A 20,151-nucleotide genomic window follows, 5' to 3' on the forward strand; every position below is an offset into this window, starting at 1 on the left:
GAATGGGTATTGGTCGTGACATCCTTGTGAAATTCACCTAATACCTAACAAACTGCTCCCAAATTGTAAAAATTGGGAAAGTCGTCTTAGATCCAGTCAGCCTGTAACAAGGAGTCCCCCAAGGTTAAATTATTTCCCTAACCCTTTTCAACTTCTACCTCGAACTCCTCAGCACAATCCGCAGGAATTCTCTTCGACCTATATGTCGATGACACCCAAATTTACTTGAAGATCTCATGCCAAAGACGTCACCCGCCTATCCAAACCCCTGAATAGAATTCGAGCTTGGATGGCTAATAACCACCCCAAACTAAACCCTGCGAAAACAGAATTTCTTCTTATCTCTGCAAAGAAAATGAACTTGCAGATCCAAGACTGGCTGGATCTCCTTCCAGACATTGACGCCGCCCCTCCATAATTCAATATGCCAAATCTCTGGGATTCACCCTCGACAGATGTTTGAATCTCCTGAACCATATTTCCTCCATGGCTAAGAGTGACTATTTCCAGCTAAAGCTTCTGTGGGGAATTAGGAACCTCATCCCAGAACACGAACTTAAATCTGTTATCTAAGGAACGTTTGCTCTCCAGACTAGACTACGGAATTGCACTCCCTTTCGGCATTTCCAAAGTCCACCTAGGACTTCTCAGAGCAGTGCCTACATGCGTCAGCCACTTTCTGACAGGACACCATTCTTAACTTTAGACCTTTCAGAGTAACTCAAAACCTCAGGCATCAGCAGAGATTCAAGATCAACTACTCCTCCTCAGACCCCACACCTTCAAACACGAGCGATACATGAACCAATCCTTCTCCTGAAGCGCCACAAGAATATGGATCTGTTGGACCCGGCCTCGTGGCGTGGTCCTACCCCTCCCGCGTGGCTGGCCCCGGACGACATCGGCCCTCCACAGAGCCCCGGGCGGCCCCTTCCGCCCGATCCTGCACGCCCCAACACTACCGGTCCGGTTACCACCACGGGCCACCACACCGGCCTGACTCCATCATGGGCCCATCACGTCCTGAGCACGAGGCCTCGCCCGACTCCATCTTGGGACCACCACGTCACGAACACGTGGCCTCGGCCCCGGCCTAGGCCCCAGCGAAGCCCCGACATCGAGGCGCCAAGATCTACCCAGGTGGTCGAGTGGCCACTCGACAGATCCCGGAGGAAGGGGAGTTTCGATGGGCCTCCAACCGTCCCCGGACGCCTGGTATCGATCGCCCCCGGCATCCCTGGGTGCTGGCTCCACCCCCCTGCTGGGTGTCTGGACACCATCTTCCCGGCCCCTGTGGCCCCCAGGCGCGAGGGTCCGGACATCAAAGGACTCCAGTCCTATATCTGGGCCAGCCCCGGAGTAGGACGGCAGTTGTATCTTGGACTGGAAAGCCTGCTGGCGCTGCCGCGGCCCACCTTTGCCGAACCATCTTGAGAGCCTGCTGGCGCTGCCGCGGCCCACCTTTGCCGAACCATCTTGAGAGCATGCTGGCGCTGCCGCGGCCCACCTTTGCCGAACCATCTTGAGAGCCTGCTGGCGCTGCCGCGGCCCACCTTTGCCGAACCATCTTGAGAGCCTGCTGGCGCTGCCGCGGCCCACCTTTGCCGAACCATCTTGAGAGCCTGCTGGCGCTGCCGCGGCCCACCTTTGCCGAACCATCTTGAGAGCCTGCTGGCGCTGCCGCGGCCCACCTTTGCCGAACCATCTTGAGAGCCTGCTGGCGCTGCCGCGGCCCACCTTTGCCGAACCATCTAGAGAGCCTGCTGGCGCTGCCGCGGCTCGACCTCTCGGAACCCCCGGCTCGAGGATTGAGAGCTGTGCGCAGGGTATCCCGTCCTACACCCCAACCGAGACTGTCCCGCTACCCTGACCCCCTTTTACGAGACTTTAAAGACCCCTCGATCTACTTGTACATATCGCTGAGAACCAGCAGCCTTTATTTCCTGATAAAGCTTACAAACTCGACCTCTGGTGTGGTGTCCATTTGTAGTGTTGTGGTTACTCTGCTGTACGATCCTAGGAGAGGGCCCTCACCCAGGAGGCCTCTCAGTAACGCTCGGCTACTTCTTGACGGAGAGGTGGACCTAGGGGTGGTCAGTCAGACATCTTCTGCCTCCCCCGGGGTCGCCTTTCTAACATTGGTGGCAGTGGTGGGATCCGAGCCGACGCAGATCATACAGAGAGTAATTCACTCACTACCGAGAAAAAACACAACGCGACCATGACTACTCAGGAAACCAGACCGACTGCGGAATTCCAGAAAGAAAAGATGGAAGATTACAGCCACAAGGAATTAAAACAATTCTGCAAGGACCTAGGCATCGCTACCACGGGCCTCGACACCAAAGAGGACTTTAAATCAGCCCTGCAAGCCTGGGCGGACGCCGATAACGCGCCACCCCAGAATGAAGACAACCCGGGCCCGAACGGACGCCCGGAGACCGACGCGAACCCAGCGGGGGAAAGACCCGCAAACCTAGACACGGGCCTCCCCCACGGAGACGCCCGAGAACGAGAGAGGAACCGGCTCCACGAGTTGGAGCTTGCCAGACTCCGACAAGAAGGAGAGATACAGCTGGCAGAAAGGAAATTAGCCCTCGAGCAACTACGGCTGGAAGGAGACCTAGAGGAAAGGCGAAGACAACGAGACCTCGAAGAAAAGAAACTCGTGCTCAAGCATGAGCGCGGCCTCAAAGAACTGGAAATCAAGGCCAAGACAAACGAAACCGGCACCGCCGGGGGCAAGACCTCACCCCCGCCGGTGGACACGAAGGTGCACATACCCAAGGAGGTCGTCAAAGAATACTATAAGAACGACGACATCCAACAGTGGTTCAAAGCCTACGAGGTCCCCATGACCGCCCATCGAGTACCCCTCAAAGACTGGGGCGCCGGCTTATGGGGAAAGTTCATCAACGAGGGGAGAGACGCCCTGCTAGAGCTCCCCGACGCCGAGATGACCTCGTACGAACACATGAAGACCGCCCTCCTCACTCGCTACCGACTCACCCCCGAAATGTACCGGCAGCGATTCCGAGACTGTAAAAAAATCCCCGGTACCACTTGGGTGGAGTACGTGAACTTTTACAGCAGAGCCTTCGAAGGGTGGATCAGAGGCTGCCAGGTCACCACCTACCAGAAGTTGGTCGACCTCATCCTATGGGAACATCTTTCCAATAACTGCTTCATCGAACTCCGGCAGCACCTCCTCGACAGCAAATTGACAGAGCCACGAAAACTCGCTGTCGAGGCGGATAGATGGGTGAGCACCCGAGTTCCCCGGAGCCCGATGGGAGACTACGGCCGGGGATCCCCGGGGAACCACCGACCACGAGGCGGCGGAGGAGGCCAGAGCAGGGGCCGAGACACCCCCACAGGGTCATCCCCTACCTCCCCGTCGCCATCCCTGGGTTGGAGGGGGGGCCCCCCAGCAAGACCCGGGCCCCGCCCGAATGTTACGTGCCACAGATGCCAGCGACAGGGCCATTATGCGAACGACCCTCTCTGCCTGATGAACCAGCGACCCGGCACCACCGGTCCCCCGAGCCGCCAGATCGCGGCCGCCGCCCTGAGTGCAGAGGGAGGCGAAGAAGAAGGCGATGACACCGAGCAGCCAGAGTGGGAGCCCGCCGCCATGATCTTAGCATGCCTGGGTGATCGAGACATGATCCCCCGAGACCCGATCCCAGGTAACACCCAGAAATACCGCCAATGGGTCACCATCAATGGACGCCGGGCTGAAGCCCTCCGGGACACTGGAGCCAGCGTGACGGCGGTCCGCTGCCACTTGGTGACCTCCGAACAAATTCTTCCCAACGTCTTGTGCCCAGTACGGTCGGCGGACAACTCTGAGAGTTTATGCCAGATGGCCCGCATCCCCTTCGAGTGGGGAGGGGTGTCGGGCATGCTGAAAGTGACTGTCCGAGACGATTCCCCCGTGGACTGCCTCCTCGGGATCGACCTGGAAAGTTCCCTCTGGGCCGGCGTAGAGCGGAGAGAGCATCTGGGGATGCTAGGCCTTCCCGAGTGGGTCTGTGCGACCACCCGCTCCATGTCCGCCCGGGCCTCCACCCCAACGGAGGAAGACCCGATCGAGGAGCCGGAGTGGCCCGCACCTCCACCGCCCGCCGTCCCCGAGGACGCCGACCCTGAACCCGGCCCCCAGGGGCCCAGCCATGAAGAAATCACCGAGCTCGGCCACCTTCCAGAACTAGCTCAGTGGCGCCAAGAAGGTGGCCCCACCCGCGAACAATTCCGACAAGAACAGAGCACCTGTCCCTCCCTCGAGGGAATTCGACGACAAGCCGCCACTCAAGCCACTGGAGACCCGGCGGGGTCCCACTGGGTCTATTGGGACAACGACCTTCTCTACAGTGAGCAGAAGATTGCCGAACTAGGGGCCAGCCGGGTGCTGGTCGTTCCCCTCCGATTTAGAGACTTCCTCTTGAACTTAGCACATGATGTGCCCCTCGCCGGGCACCTGGGGCAGGACAAAACTTACAGCCGCCTGGTGACTCATTTCTACTGGCCGAAGATGCGCAACGATGTGCATAATCACTGCAGAACCTGCCCGACCTGTCAAGCCAGCGGGAAGAGCGGGGGGAAAGTCAAAGCCCCCCTCCAGCCTTTTCCCGTGGTCACCACCCCCTTCGAGCGAGTGGGGATAGACATCGTGGGGCCCCTGGACCCCCGCACCTCTCAAGGGCACCGTTTCATCCTTGTTCTGGTGGACCATGCCACCCGCTACTCGGAAGCCATCCCCCTCCGAACCATCACGGCCCCAGTAGTAGGTCAAGCCCTAATGGGGATCTTCTCCAGAGTCGGCTTCCCCCGAGAAGTCGTGAGTGATCGGGGCACAAACTTTATCTCCAAGTATATGCGATCCCTGTGGCAACAGTGCGGGGTCACATATAAGTTCACCACCCCGTATCACCCCCAAGGGAATGGACTTGTGGAGCGGTTTAACCGAACACTGAAGGGAATGATCAAGGGCCTAGAGGAGCCACTACGGCGCAAATGGGATGTTCTGCTGCCTTGCCTCCTGTTTGCGTATCGCGAAGTACCCCAGAAGTTCCTGGGGTTCAGCCCCTTCGAACTATTGTATGGGCACCCGGTCCGAGCCCCCTCAGCCTGGTCAAAGAAGGCTGGGAGACGACTGTCCGAGGTGCTCCACCCGATGTCTACCAGTACCTCCTGACCCTCCGCAACCAAACTCGGAAGTTCCGGGAACTGGCCGAAGCCAACCTGGAGGCTAGTCAGGAGGAGATGAAACGCTGGTATGACCGGAACGCCTCGTCCATCGAATTCGAGCCGGGCCAGCAGGTCTGGGTCATGTCCCCGTTTGAACCTTGCGCCCTCCAGGACCAATGGACGGGGCCCTTCAAGGTGGTGGAACGCAGGAGCCCCATCACTTACTTGGTGGACATGGAGTCCCCCAGGAACCCCCTCCGGGTTCTACACGCTAACCGGCTCAAGCCGCACTTTGCCCGCACTGAACTAAGTCTGCTGTTAGCGACCGATGACGGAGCTGAAGACGACTCTGAACCTTTGCCAGATCTCATGAGCACCACTGAGAAGGACGGCTCCATCGAAGGGGTCATGTTCTCCTCCACCCTGACCCCCGAACAGCACCATGACTGCCGACAGCTGCTGGGGCAGTTTGCAGAACTGTTTTCCCTCACCCCTGGAGTCACCCGGTGGTGTGTCCACGATGCAGACACCGGAGACAGCCCGCCTGTAAGACACCGAGCTTTCCGAGTGCCCGACCGAGTGCGGGCCTGCATCCAGTCCGAGGTGGCCAAGATGCTAGCGCTGGGGGTAGTCGAACCCTCCGACAGTCCGTGGGCCAGCCCAGTTGTCCTGGTCCCTAAAGCCGCCGCACCCGGCACACCCCCGGAGCTCCGGTTCTGTGTTGACTACCGGGGGCTGAATGCCGTCACCAGGACCGACGCCCATCCCATCCCCCCGGCGGATGAACTGATCGATCGCCTGGGGGCTGCGAAGTATCTCAGCACCTTCGATCTCACGGCCGGGTATTGGCAGATCGGCCTCACACCTGGAGCGCAAGAGCGATCAGCCTTCTCGACCCCTGATGGCCACTACCATTTCAAGGTGATGCCCTTCGGCATGAAAAACGCCCCGGCCACCTTCCAGAGACTCGTGAATAGAGTGCTGGCCGGGCTAGAAGAGTTCAGCGCCGCCTACCTAGACGACATTGCGGTGTACAGCCTCCACTGGGATGCGCACCTGCCCCACCTCCGGGAGGTCCTGACGGCCCTCCGTCGGGCCGGACTGACCATAAAGGCCAGCAAGTGCCAGATAGGACAAGGGTCCATGACGTATCTGGGACACCAAGTAGGGAGCGGCCAGGTGGCTCCCCTCCAGCCAAAGATTGACGCTATCCAGGCCTGGGAGCCCCCGGCCACCCAGACCGCCCTCCGAGCCTTCCTGGGGCTCACTGGATACTATCGGCGCTTCATCAAAAACTATGGGAGCATTGTGGGGCCCCTCACAGAACTAACCTCAAAGAGACTACCACAAAGGGTGCACTGGACCCCCGAGTGCCAGGTAGCCTTCGACACCCTAAAGACCGCTATGTGCACCGCCCCTGTGCTCCAAGCCCCCGACTACAGCCGGGAGTTTGTGGTCCAAACCGACGCCTCGGAGCACGGCATTGGGGCGGTCCTCTCCCAAGTGAACCCTGAAGGGGCCGACCTCCCCGTTGCCTTCATCAGCCGGCGGCTGCTGGCCAGAGAACAGCGATGGAGCACTATCGAGAGAGAAGCCTTCGCCGTCGTGTGGGCCCTAATGAAGCTCCGGCCCTACCTCTTCGGCACCCACTTCCGGGTCCAGACCGACCACCGGCCTCTACGGTGGTTGATGCAGATGCGGGGAAAAAACCCGAAACTGTTGCGATGGTCAATCTCCCTCCAAGGGATGGACTTCACTGTGGAGCATCGCCCCGGCAACGACCACGCCAATGCTGACGGCCTGTCCCGATTCTTCCGCCTCGGCGAGGAGAATGCCCAAGAAGATCGGTGACTCTCCCCTGCCTTCAGCTGGGGGGGACGCGTGTTGGACCCGGCCTCGTGGCGTGGTCCTACCCCTCCCGCGTGGCGGGCCCCGGACGACATCGGCCCTCCACAGAGCCCCAGGCGGCCCCTTCTGCCCGATCCTGCACGCCCCAACACTACCGGTCCGGTTACCACCACGGGCCACCACACCGGCCTGACTCCATCATGGGCCCATCACGTCTTGAGCACGAGGCCTCGCCCGACTCCATCTTGGGACCACCATGTCACGAACACGTGGCCTCGGCCCCGGCCTAGGCCCCAGCGAAGCCCCGACATCGAGGCGCCAGGATCTACCCAGGTGGTCGAGTGGCCACTCGACAGATCCCGGAGGAAGGGGAGTTTCGATGGGCCTCCAACCGTCCCCGGACGCCTGGTATCGATCGCCCCCGGCATCCCTGGGTGCTGGCTCCACCCCCCTGCTGGGTGTCTGGACACCATCTTCCCGGCCCCTCTGGCCCCCAGGCGCGAGGGTCCGGACATCAAAGGACTCCAGTCCTATATCTGGGCCAGCCCCGGAGTAGGACGGCAGTTGTATCTTGGACTGGAAAGCCTGCTGGCGCTGCCGCGGCCCACCTTTGCCGAACCATCTTGAGAGCCTGCTGGCGCTGCCGCGGCCCACCTTTGCCGAACCATCTTGAGAGCCTGCTGGCGCTGCCGCGGCCCACCTTTGCCGAACCATCTTGGGAGCCTGCTGGCGCTGCCGCGGCCGACCTTTGCCGAACCATCTTGAGAGCCTGCTGGCGCTGCCGCGGCCCACCTTTGCCGAACCATCTTGAGAGCCTGCTGGCGCTGCCGCGGCCCACCTTTGCCGAACCATCTTGAGAGTCTGCTGGCGCTGCCGCGGCCCACCTTTGCCGAACCATCTTGAGAGCCTGCTGGCGCTGCCGCGGCCCACCTTTGCCGAACCATCTAGAGAGCCTGCTGGCGCTGCCGCGGCTCGACCTCTCGGACCCCCCGGCTCGAGGATTGAGAGCTGTGCGCAGGGTATCCCGTCCTACACCCCAACCGAGACTGTCCCGCTACCCTGACCCCCTTTTACGAGACTTTAAAGACCCCTCGATCTACTTGTACATATCGCTGAGAACCAGCAGCCTTTATTTCCTGATAAAGCTTACGAACTCGACCTCTGGTGTGGTGTCCATTTGTAGTGTTGTGGTTACTCTGCTGTACGATCCTAGGAGAGGGCCCTCACCCAGGAGGCCTCTCAGTAACGCTCGGCTACTTCTTGACGGAGAGGTGGACCTAGGGGTGGTCAGTCAGACATCTTCTGCCTCCCCCGGGGTCGCCTTTCTAACAGGATCCCTCTCCCACCTGGCGTCCGCTCGACCACGCATGACAACTTCAAAAAAGACTTCAACGCTCTTCGTTTTAAACATCACCCGGCCTAGACTGCCCCCAACGATCCTCACAAATGCATACCAACCTCAACCTGCACAACGACTGCAGATCTTCACGTGGTACCGTGCCCTGCTTTTCATTGCTATGCTTTACAATGAATACGTGTGAAGCCCTCCAGCTCACAGGGGAGGCCGATCTGGTGATCGCTCAACCTTTAATGTACATCTACCTTTTCTTATTGTTAGTGACATAGCTTGCTCTATTGTAAAGCGCTCTGAGGCCTCCGGGCCATGTCCCCACTATATAAAATCACACGAAAAAGAAAGAAAGAAAGCACTTCCCTATTATTAAACAAGCACTGTCACATGAAATGTTCATGTTGCACGCAGAAGTACGCAAATGGCCTCCATGACATTTCTGATAATCTCTGTAGGATCCGAGTCCCCTCCAGCAGAGGAGGATTGCGGTGTAGATGAGGTTGATTCAAAGATTTGTACCAGTGGTGAGAATTGATGACAAGGACTTGACAAGTACAGTCAGAATTGATCTAAGCCTGAGATTCCAGAGTTATGAGCTGTTATAAGTGATGCAGAAGTTGGGTTTCAAGCGGAGTATACTTACCCCTGGGGCTGCTGATGGCTTCCTTTCTCTTGCTGGCCTCCGAGTCCACGCAATAGATCTCAGCCTCATCTTTTATGCAGACAGAAACAACCTCATATGCTGTGGAAGAGAACAAAATAAAACCTAAGCTTAATCTTACAACAAAAGCAAATATGTTTTATTGAACATACTATCTGTCTTTGTGGTGAAAACGACAATGACATTAGAGAGCATATAAAGGAGCGGGCCATCACAGAACACACATCTGCAAGGTTTCGGAAGTAAGGTCTTGAACCAAGCCATATTCAGCATTTCCCCTAAATTAAGCAGTTTGTTAAACAGTATTGCAATTCAATGTTACTATTCTTTTCAAATAAATATCTCCTGATATTCCTGTATCTAATCAACCCCACCTCAGTTTTTTTCTAGATATACTTCATACTCTGACCCACCAATACCCTACTACTGGCTCGGGCGATCCCAACATGCACATGGTCACTAGGCCCTCTTCGGATATACTAAGTAAAGGCATAACCCAGATTTGCTGTTATCATCTTCAAAAATATAAGCCGATGCTGTTACAAGAAGACAATCAACTCAACAACCTTTAAAAACTTCAGGCAAAATTCTAAAATCGACTACACCATTGTCTCTAGACGATTAACATCTGGAATTTAGGGGTATCACGATGCAGCGCGTGTGGAGAACGACCACAATCCTCAAATCATAACACTAGCCCTGACAGCTGAATACCAGCCAAAACAAGAAACCTGGACCAATTGCCAACCGCCTGTAACTTAAGAAGAATGGTATGGCATCCAGACAACCAATCTGAGATCTTAGTCTTTGCAGAAACTAAAATAGATTCAGCACGCGGAGATTTCCAATCAGGAAAACCGATGGTGGAAATCTTGTCTTGTCTATGTACCTCTTTTACCCCTAAAATAACTGCCGGGTGCAACCCAATTAGGCCAAAAAACAACAGGTTGTACTCGCACAAATTGTACCTTCAAAAGAAGTCCATTAGTAAAGCAACTTGGGCAATATATAATCAATCGAACTGTGTTCATAAAGATCTTTAAAAGTGACTATTGGCAAACTTAAGAACATATAAGAATGAGATTTGGAAGGCAAAAAAGGACTTTTAGAGGCTTTTAACAAGGTTGCGTATTAGCTCCATGTCATTTTTGTATCTTTTTATGGCAGATTTAACCCTTTATTTGCAGAATGTTAATGCCCATTCACCAAATCTTTCGGATTTTAATACTGTTGCGCAGTACGTTGAAATAAGCACGCCGTCACTTTATATATTTGGATTTAAAAAATGGAATTACACAAAGATCTATGTAAATATGGAGATATTTTATCGTTAACTGAAATGCCCACGGAATTGATGATGATTATTGACAAAAGAAATAAAAGTTTTAGACTGTGTGTATGTGGAATCAATGTTTTTAGTGCGACATGTTATCCCCAAATTATTCACAACATAAGTAACATGTTTGTTGAAACTGATGAAATTGTAGTGGGCCTTCCTTACTTTATTTATTTATTCTTGTATATTTCTTTCTAACCAATTGTATGAACTTCGGTGATTATCGCTGTCCATGTTTTAAAGATTGTAATGATTTGTATTAATCAAACAATAAAAGACTTGTTTTTTATAGTTGGTTTTACAAACTTGTATGGCCTACATTGACAACAATGAAATACAGGAAGTTGAAATAGTTTTTTTTATTTTTCTGTTCAGTAAACCTACAATCTCTTTACCCCAGAGGATTACCACTCGGCGACTCTCTTTCAGTTCTCAGCAATGTGACGAGAAAGGGGCGCTCACTGTCCCGGCCCAAGACGTTCCGCTCTCTCTCTGGGGCTGTGACTTGGTAGTAGGGAGCCAATCACCGCGCAGCCTCAGTTATTGGAAAAATCAGACGCAGTACCTGAGCTGGGGTCGCTGCTGCTCTCCCCAATTTCAGGACCAAGATGATCAATGAAAATTGCCCCCGATTCTTCCTCTTCTTTCTTCAAAGGAGCGTCCACATCTAGCGAAGGAAATCCTGTGGACAAGTGAAGGAAGCGAATAAATATCGCTTTCATAAACATTCCAAAAACATGTTTAAACTATAATTTACAAAAAATAAGAGGCTCCCCTTCTTTTTGAGGGTGTTATGGTCATCTGTTGTCGTAAACGTATATTTTTCATATCGATTGAGAACATTTGTCATATTACTGATTCACTGGACGGTTGTGTGTGATTTCACAGAAGAACGGTTTAGTGGAACACCTAAAATGAGAAATCATCTCATCTAAACAGTTTAATGGAAGTTATCAGGATGAATGGCATTCACCCACGCATTAACTACACCATCCCTAGCCCCTAAACTCCACCAATCCATGAACCCTAAAATTCCTTGCTAGCCCTATACTCTACCCATCGCTGAACCCTAAAAAAAACCCTCAGCACACCCAAACTCCACCCATCTCTGACAGCTGAACGCCACCCATGCCTGAACCCTTAAAGTCATTTCTACTCCTAACATTTACCCATCTCTTAACCTAAACCCCCCTGTTGGACTTGGGCCTTGTGGCAGGTTCACCCCTGAACTTTTTGCCTTGAAGTGTAGTGATTTCTGGTCTTTGCGCACTTTGACACTGTGGCGCAGTGTAAAGTGCGTGCTCTCCCTGAGTGCGTGTGTGAGATTGGCCTGCCCTCCCATAGGAATGCATGGGGAATGTCTGTGTCCCTGGTAGTTCCTGATGCGTGAGGTGTGCATGGTCAAGTTTGGTATGTGTGAACTCGTGAGAGTGAATGCTGCGAGATGGTGTATGCAGCATGTATGTGTCTAGAAGGGAAGTGCTACTTCTGGACATTGAGATATGTGTGCTGTGAGGGTGCTGGAGCGTGATTGGCTGGAGCTGGCTGGCATGCCAGGCTCCAGGAAGTCTGGATGGGTCTGCCCGGTGGTGAGTGTGAGATTAGCATGAGTGATGTGTGGGAGGAGTGTACCTGTGTCCTGGATGGGCTGGGTTTTCCCCACACAATGCTGGCTCCGCCCCCCTGTGGTGTGTCTGATGACCCTAGCCTCCCCAGTGAATAGAGAGGGTGGTTGAGCCATCAACAGTACTCCCAGACCAGCTGCGACTGGTTCTGCCCCCACCCTGCACCTAAAGACAAAGGGAAAAGGTGTATAAAAGAGGGGCTGTGACCCCATGAAAATGTTCTTGTTTGCCAACTTGAAACTACCAGGGGCGTGTTGCTGCTTGGGCCCAGGGGAAGGCTTGCCTCCCTGGGCCCTGCCCAGCCCCTGGATGCCTTCTCCCTCAGGGGCTTCTTTGCCCTGCCCAGCTCCTGGATGCCAGAGGGACTTTTGCTGGACCTTTGTTTGCCATAGCGCTGGGGAGCGCTGTATTTACCCTCCCAGCGCCTGAAAGTCCTTTCTTTCCCCTCCTAGCGCAAGGAGCGCTTTATTTGCCTTAAAGCGCCTGGGAGCGCTGTTCTTTGCCTCAAGCGCTGGGCGAGCGCTTTATTTGCCTGTTAGCGCTTGGAAGCGCTATTGATCTCAGCCGGTGCCCACCCGGCGTTATTTGCCCCTGTTTATTACTTAAAACGAGCGAGTGCCCACCTCGCTGTTTATTTTAATCTCGAGGGTGCCACCCCTCTGAAATGCCCCCGAGATTCACCGCCGCGGCCTGAGCGCCGCAAAACAGGAAGTCAGGCACGACGGTGCCTGATGCGGGCGGGACTTCCGGTTTGCCGGAGGAAGTCCCGCCCGCCGCCGCGCTGTGATTGGCCAGCACTGCCACCGGGGAAAATAGAGGAAGAATGCCGGCCGAATCCCTGCGGCCCGGGGCTCCCAGGAGTGAGGGAGAGCCCCGGGCCGCCCCGGAAAGCAAAGAGGGAAGCGGCAGGCGGGGCTCCGTGGCCGAGGACAGCCCCGCAGCCCGAGAAGAGGAGCAGTGCGAAACCCGCCAGGAGCCCCCGCCAGAGTAGCCCGGTAAGTGAGAAGGGCTAGGGGAGGCTCCGAGTGGCAGGGTGTCACTGTCTTGAGCCCCGAGAGGCTCACGAGGGCATTCCTGAAGGGGTAGAGTGGCCCCAGAAGGCAGTGGGTCGCTCCCCCAGCGGACATTGTTTCCAAGTCCCCGGGCATTTCAGCAGAGCCGTGAGGGGCTCCAACGATGGCTTTGGGAGATGATTGAGCCCACGAGGCTCCCAGGGGGCATTATTGTATTTGTTTAGCCCAGAGGACCTAAGGGGCCACATGCTGATTTTCAGAGCCTAGAGGGCTCCAATGATGGGGACAGTTATTTCTAAGGAGCCAGAGCGCTCCCATGCACACCATTATTTCCAGAGCCAGATGGCTCCCAGGTGTGGCACATGTGGTTTCAGGGCTACTGAGAGCCCAGGCCCCATTTAAATGATTCCCAGCTGCCCAGCAAGTGGTGGGCATCTGCACCGTGTAGGTCTTTCTTTCTCTAGGGACATGTTCTGGACTTAGGAGTGAGGCGCACTCCTTCATCCCTGGCCTTTCCCCAGCTGCGCAGCACTTAGTGCCAGCTGCAGCGTTTAGGCCCCCCCCTGTTCTGTCCCTCAGCTGCCCAGCAAGTTGTGGGCAGCTGCTACGTTTAGGTCTTGGCGCAGTGGCGCAACCTGGACCCTGGACTTTGATGTAAGTTCATGTTACTGTGATTTCTGCAAAGTGCTCTTTGCTGCACCTCTGAATGTGTTGTTGATACATTATGTGCCCTGTTCCCTACACCGCTGAACGTGTGTTGATGCGTCATGTGTTCCTTACACCGCTGAATGTAGGTTCTGCATCATGTGTTTTGTCCCCAGGTCTATGCCCCTACTTGTATTGTGATACTGAGGTGGTTGTTCTTGCTAGTGCAGGTGGTGCTAGTAAGGTCCTGGTTCCCTGCGTGACCTGTTCCTAGGGTGGTTAGGATTGCCTAGGGGGGACTTACCAGTTACCAGTGGGTACTGGTTGTGTGCTTTATGTCCTATTTTGTATTACAGTGATCTTCTGTTATAAGTGATCCCAAGGGCTTGATACTAAGCTTGCCCCCTGACCAGAGTCCCAGGACCAGTGGACTCTATGGTGCCTTCCCTGCCAAATTGCTGGGACTTGTCTGATCTCCCTGGGCCCCTGGGGCCTCGCTGAAGTGTGCCTCGCTCGTTCCCCTCGGCAGCTCGTGCCGGCAGCCCGTCCAAGCCTCGAGCAGCGCCGCTCTCCCCTGAGCCGCGCCGCTTCGCTGGGTCGCCCGCATCCTGCCTTCCCCTCCTCTTCTGAGCCGCACACATTGGTCACCCCAGAGAAACGCTTGTACCGTGCCGGCAGCCCGTCCAAGCCTCGAGCAGCGCCGCTCTCCCCTGAGCCGCGCCGCTTCGCTGGGTCGCCCGCCGCTCAAGCTTACTAAGGAGGTCACTCGCATTATCCCGTGCAACCAGGACGGAAGGTACTGTCTGATAGGCTATGTTCTAAGTTCTAGGCCTACAAGTATTGTATTGTTACTTCTAAAAGTGCTGATTCCTGGCAGTGGTCCAGGTGGCCCTGTCTTGTAAATAATCCCTTGTAAATTCTGCCCGTGCCTCTGGCACATTGTAAAGTGTGTCTTTATCTAATGTGTTTTGGTGTAATACAAAGGCTATTTTTATATAACCTTGTGTGGAGTTTCCTTTGTGGTGGGCCTGGGTGTTGTTGCTAGGGTGCGTGCGCAAATACTTAACTTACATCGCCTCCAAGTTTAGCCTTGCTGCTCGCGCCACGTTACCTAGAGGGTGAGCAGGGGTTATCTTGGCGTGTAACTCCCTTGCCCTGACTTGGGAGTGGTGGTCTCTGACTGACTTTGGCGAAAGCCCTGGCCAGCCAGGGATCCCATTTCCAACATTGGTGGCAGCGGTGGGATAAGGATTTGTGTTTGCGTTGTACCTTAGTAGCAGCTGGCTGCACCACAAAACTCTGCATTTTAGATAAAAACATTTTGGGGATTATTGTATGGAGTTTGCTAAAAATGTCACTTCTGTGGAAATGTGTTTCTTGTGCACTTTGAGTTAGGTGTCCCTAGCTCGGGAGGGTAGATCATCCCCCTAAGTGCAGTGTGTTGTCTGGATTTCACCAGAAGGGTGTGATCCAGTGGTGGCAGCATGAGTGTGTCCAGTGCATGTGTCCCCCGTCCCTGCCCTGGAGTAATGGTACCTGTGTCAAGTGTGGTCAGGTTGAGAAGTCAGGGGTGGTAGAAACTGCCATACCAGTCTGGGGAGGGGTGTGTGTGGATGAATGGTGTGTGGCACTGGATGTGTTTGTGAGTTCTCTGGATGGGGAGCTTGCTGAATGCTAGTTTTGCTCAGATATTTAAGTCCTGTGTGTTGAACTTTTCCCAAGAACGTCTGCAGACAGTGGAGCCTGCTTTTTGATTTCTGTGGTCTGTTGAGAGACAGAATTTTGGAGTTGGTAATGTTCTGGGAGTAGGGAGACATAGGGGATGGAGTGATTCCAAAAGGAGTGTCTGAGGTGTCTTCCAGCCCAGCGTGGTGGAAGAGGTTCAGTGTAGCCCAGCTAGGTCTCGGTGTAGGGGCTCACGTCCTGTCTCAAGAGGAGAAGGAGTGGGTGGGACTAAATGTCTCCAGGTGCCCGAAACCCAGTGTCAGGGCCTGGAATGTTTCTGAAGGGAACATCAGGTCGGGGGCCTAGGCTGTACCAATAGGTCATTTGAGGAGGATCTTCCAGAGTGTCTGGAGAACGTGGAACCTCTGTAACCAGGGTTCCAGTAGTTCTGGTGTCTGGCAGTACCGCTCCAGTTGGGAGGGTGCAGAAGTCCAGATGGAGGGGTGCGAGGGGGATAGGTTCCCCAGTGGAAGAACCAGTGGGTCAGGGGCCAACCAGAAGGGTTGTGTCGCCAGGGAGTGACCATGGTGATGCCACTTCTGTCCTGAGTGTCAGGCAGACTTGTACACGACACATTAGTTATGTGTCACCCTCAAGGAAGTCCTGGTGCGCCAGGCATCTGACCAAAGGGTACGTCCCTCGGTTGGGGAGCCAGTAGCCGGTGTTTCCGGATCTGGACGTAAGGGCAACTGTATGTAGTGTCCTGAAGTTACAAGAGGGAACTCCTACCTGAAGAGAAGGAACCGGGTAAGCTGTATGGGGTATTGACCTGCAGTGGTTGCCTTGCTGCTGAAGGAGGAGAGAAAGTCTTAGATTTTTGTTTCCAACTTGTAGAAGTCCTGGTGCGCCAGGCATCTAACCAAAGGGTAGCGTCCCTAGGTTAGGGAGCCAGGTTCAGGTGTTGCCTGTCCTGGACGGCAGGGTGACTGTAGCCAGTATCCTGGCCGGTTTGTCTTCTAGGGGTACCCCTGTGAACACAGGTGGGGCTCATCTTAAGTGAAGAGACCCTGTGTTTCCCAGAAGGGGTGGTACAGGCCTAGCGGGGATCTTTAGGGTTCTTGGCTGAGGGTTGTGGTACTACCCTGAGAGCAGGTGGGGCCTACCTTAAGTGGAGGGACCCTGTTCTACAGTGGGAGGGTGCAGAACTCTGGAAGGGGGTCAGAGGGAGTCTGACCCCTGTGCATCCGGTGAATTTGAATCCCAGGTGGTAAACCAGTTAAGGGAGCTGTGACTCGGTCATGACCAGCCTGGTGTCCTGAAGGCACCGCACTGAGCCGCGTCCGCCTTCGGCCGCGCAGTCTTTGCCGCTCGCCGTGCCCGTCTCGACGCGGTCCGCGAGCCGCCGCCTGCGCCGCATCTGGCAACCCGCAAAGTGCAACGCCTTACTACACCGTTCTTGTGCTGGTCTGACTGTGGTCACGGCTGCTGAGGAAGTCAGGTCCTAAACTGGTGGGAGAGTTGTGTTCTGGAGGGTGCTTCAGAAGTAGAGGTAGGGTGGGGCATTCTTGCCCGCGACCTCTGGTCAGCCTGAGGGTGCGGACCCTAGGTTGAAGGATCAGTGGTAGTTTGGAACTACACTGAGAAAGGGAGTGGAGAATGGCTAGTGTAGGCCAGGGGTTACTACCCCCCACTCTGTGGATTGGCAAGGACCAGTGGTATCTAGGTGGCCTAGGGCCTGGTCCTAGCCGTGGACAGCTAAGGAGTACCAGTGGGGTAGCTTAGTTGGGCCTGTTTTTTTTAAAGTATGGGCTTGTCTTATGGATCAACGTGGCGTAGAACCGGAGGGTGTCCCTGCAGTGCGGGCCCGCGTCCGTGTTCTATCACCCCAAGCAGGGAAGTCCATCACAGTGGTGATTGGCCTACCCTGCGTTTTGGCTGGAAGGGGGTTGTGTTGGACTTGGGCCTTGTGGCAGGTTCACCCCTGAACTTTTTGCCTTGAAGTGTAGTGATTTCTGGTCTTTGCGCACGTTGACACTGTGGCGCAGTGTAAAGTGCGTGCTCTCCCTGAGTGCGTGTGTGAGATTGGCCTGCCCTCCCATAGGAATGCATGGGGAATGTCTGTGTCCCTGGTAGTTCCTGATGCGTGAGGTGTGCATGGTCAAGTTTGGTATGTGTGAACTCGGGGGAGTGAATGCTGCGAGATGGTGTATGCAGCATGTATGTGTCTAGAAGGGCAGTGCTACTTCTGGACATTGAGATATGTGTGCTGTGAGGGTGCTGGAGCGTGATTGGCTGGAGCTGGCTGGCATGCCAGGCTCCAGGAAGTCTGGATGGGTCTGCCCGGTGGTGAGTGTGAGATTAGCATGAGTGATGTGTGGGAGGAGTGTACCTGTGTCCTGGATGGGCTGGGTTTTCCCCACACAATGCTGGCTCCGCCCCCCTGTGGTGTGTCTGATGACCCTAGCCCTGCCAGTGAATAGAGAGGGTGGTTGAGCCATCAACAGTACTCCCAGACCAGCTGCGACTGGTTCTGCCCCCACCCTGCACCTAAAGACAAAGGGAAAAGGTGTATAAAAGAGGGGCTGTGACCCCATGAAAATGTTCTTGTTTGCCAACTTGAAACTACCAGGGGCGTGTTGCTGCTTGGGCCCAGGGGAAGGCTTGCCTCCCTGGGCCCTGCCCAGCCCCTGGATGCCTTCTCCCTCAGGGGCTTCTTTGCCCTGCCCAGCTCCTGGATGCCAGAGGGACTTTTGCTGGACCTTTGTTTGCCATAGCGCTGGGGAGCGCTGTATTTACCCTCCCAGCGCCTGAAAGTCCTTTCTTTCCCCTCCTAGCGCAAGGAGCGCTTTATTTGCCTTAAAGCGCCTGGGAGCGCTGTTCTTTGCCTCAAGCGCTGGGCGAGCGCTTTATTTGCCTGTTAGCGCTTGGAAGCGCTATTGATCTCAGCCGGTGCCCACCCGGCGTTATTTGCCCCTGTTTATTACTTAAAACGAGCGAGTGCCCACCTCGCTGTTTATTTTAATCTCGAGGGTGCCACCCCTCTGAAATGCCCCCGAGATTCACCGCCGCGGCCCGAGCGCTGCAAAACAGGAAGTCAGGCACGACGGTGCCTGATGCGGGGCGGGACTTCCGGTTTGCCGGAGGAAGTCCCGCCCGCCGCCGCGCTGTGATTGGCCAGCACTGCCACCGGGGAAAATAGAGGAAGAATGCCGGCCGAATCCCTGCGGCCCGGGGCTCCCAGGAGTGAGGGAGAGCCCCGGGGCCGCCCCGGAAAGCAAAGAGGGAAGCGGCAGGCGGGGCTCCATGGCCGAGGACAGCCCCGCAGCCCGAGAAGAGGAGCAGCGCGAAACCCGCCAGGAGCCCCCGCCAGAGTAGCCCGGTAAGTGAGAAGGGCTAGGGGAGTCTCCGTGTGGCAGGGTGTCACTGTCTTGAGCCCCGAGAGGCTCACGAGGGCATTCCTGAAGGGGTAGAGTGGCCCCAGAAGGCAGTGGGTCGCTCCCCCAGCGGACATTGTTTCCAAGTCCCCGGGCATTTCAGCAGAGCCGTGAGGGGCTCCAACGATGGCTTTGGGAGATGATTGAGCCCACGAGGCTCCCAGGGGGCATTATTGTATTTGTTTAGCCCCGAGGACCTAAGGGGCCACATGCTGATTTTCAGAGCCTAGAGGGCTCCAATGATGGGGACAGTTATTTCTAAGGAGCCAGAGCGCTCCCATGCACACCATTATTTCCAGAGCCAGGTGGCTCCCAGGTGTGGCACATGTGGTTTCAGGGCTACTGAGAGCCCAGGCCCCATTTAAATGATTCCCAGCTGCCCAGCAAGTGGTGGGCAGCTGCACCGTGTAGGTCTTTCTTTCTCTAGGGACATGTTCTGGACTTAGGAGTGAGGCGCACTCCTTCATCCCTGGCCTTTCCCCAGCTGCGCAGCACTTAGTGCCAGCTGCAGCGTTTAGGCCCCCCCCTGTTCTGTCCCTCAGCTGCCCAGCAAGTTGTGGGCAGCTGCTACGTTTAGGTCTTGGCGCAGTGGCGCAACCTGGACCCTGGACTTTGATGTAAGTTCATGTTACTGTGATTTCTGCAAAGTGCTCTTTGCTGCACCTCTGTATGTGTTGTTGATACATTATGTGCCCTGTTCCCTACACCGCTGAACGTGTGTTGATGCGTCATGTGTTCCTTACACCGCTGAATGTAGGTTCTGCATCATGTGTTTTGTCCCCAGGTCTATGCCCCTACTTGTATTGTGATACTGAGGTGGTTGTTCTTGCTAGTGCAGGTGGTGCTAGTAAGGTCCTGGTTCCCTGCGTGACCTGTTCCTAGGGTGGTTAGGATTGCGTAGGGGGGACTTACCAGTTACCAGTGGGTACTGGTTGTGTGCTTTATGTCCTATTTTGTATTACAGTGATCTTCTGTTATAAGTGATCCCAAGGGCTTGATACTAAGCTTGCCCCCTGACCAGAGTCCCAGGACCAGTGGACTCTATGGTGCCTTCCCTGCCAAATTGCTGGGACTTGTCTGATCTCCCTGGGCCCCTGGGGCCTCGCTGAAGTGTGCCTCGCTCGTTCCCCTCGGCAGCTCGTGCCGGCAGCCCGTCCAAGCCTCGAGCAGCGCCGCTCTCCCCTGAGCCGCGCCGCTTCGCTGGGTCGCCCGCATCCTGCCTTCCCCATCTCTTCTGAGCCGCACACATTGGTCGCCCCAGAGAAACGCTTGTACCGTGCCGGCAGCCCGTCCAAGCCTCGAGCAGCGCCGCTCTCCCCTGAGCCGCGCCGCTTCGCTGGGTCGCCCGCTCAAGCTTACTAAGGAGATCACTCGCATTATCCC

The 20,151-nt window shown here is 55.6% G+C and overlaps 1 protein-coding gene across 6 annotated transcripts in view; it reads right to left on the reverse strand.

The window, feature by feature from the left end:
- Positions 1-20,151, reverse strand: part of LOC144798498 (uncharacterized) — an 87,307-nt gene that overhangs the window by 21,585 nt on the left and 45,571 nt on the right. For all 6 annotated transcript variants that reach the window (XM_078669415.1, XM_078669418.1, XM_078669417.1 and 3 more), the window contains exons 5-6: positions 10,952-11,068; positions 9,033-9,131 (exon numbers count right to left, since the gene is read on the reverse strand). In XM_078669415.1, coding sequence (XP_078525541.1) covers positions 9,033-9,131; positions 10,952-11,068 — 216 coding nt within the window. The remainder of the gene's footprint in view (positions 1-9,032; positions 9,132-10,951; positions 11,069-20,151) is intronic.

This window comes from Lissotriton helveticus, chromosome 12, assembly GCF_964261635.1.
Source record: "Lissotriton helveticus chromosome 12, aLisHel1.1, whole genome shotgun sequence".
Lineage (NCBI taxonomy): Eukaryota > Metazoa > Chordata > Amphibia > Caudata > Salamandridae > Lissotriton > Lissotriton helveticus.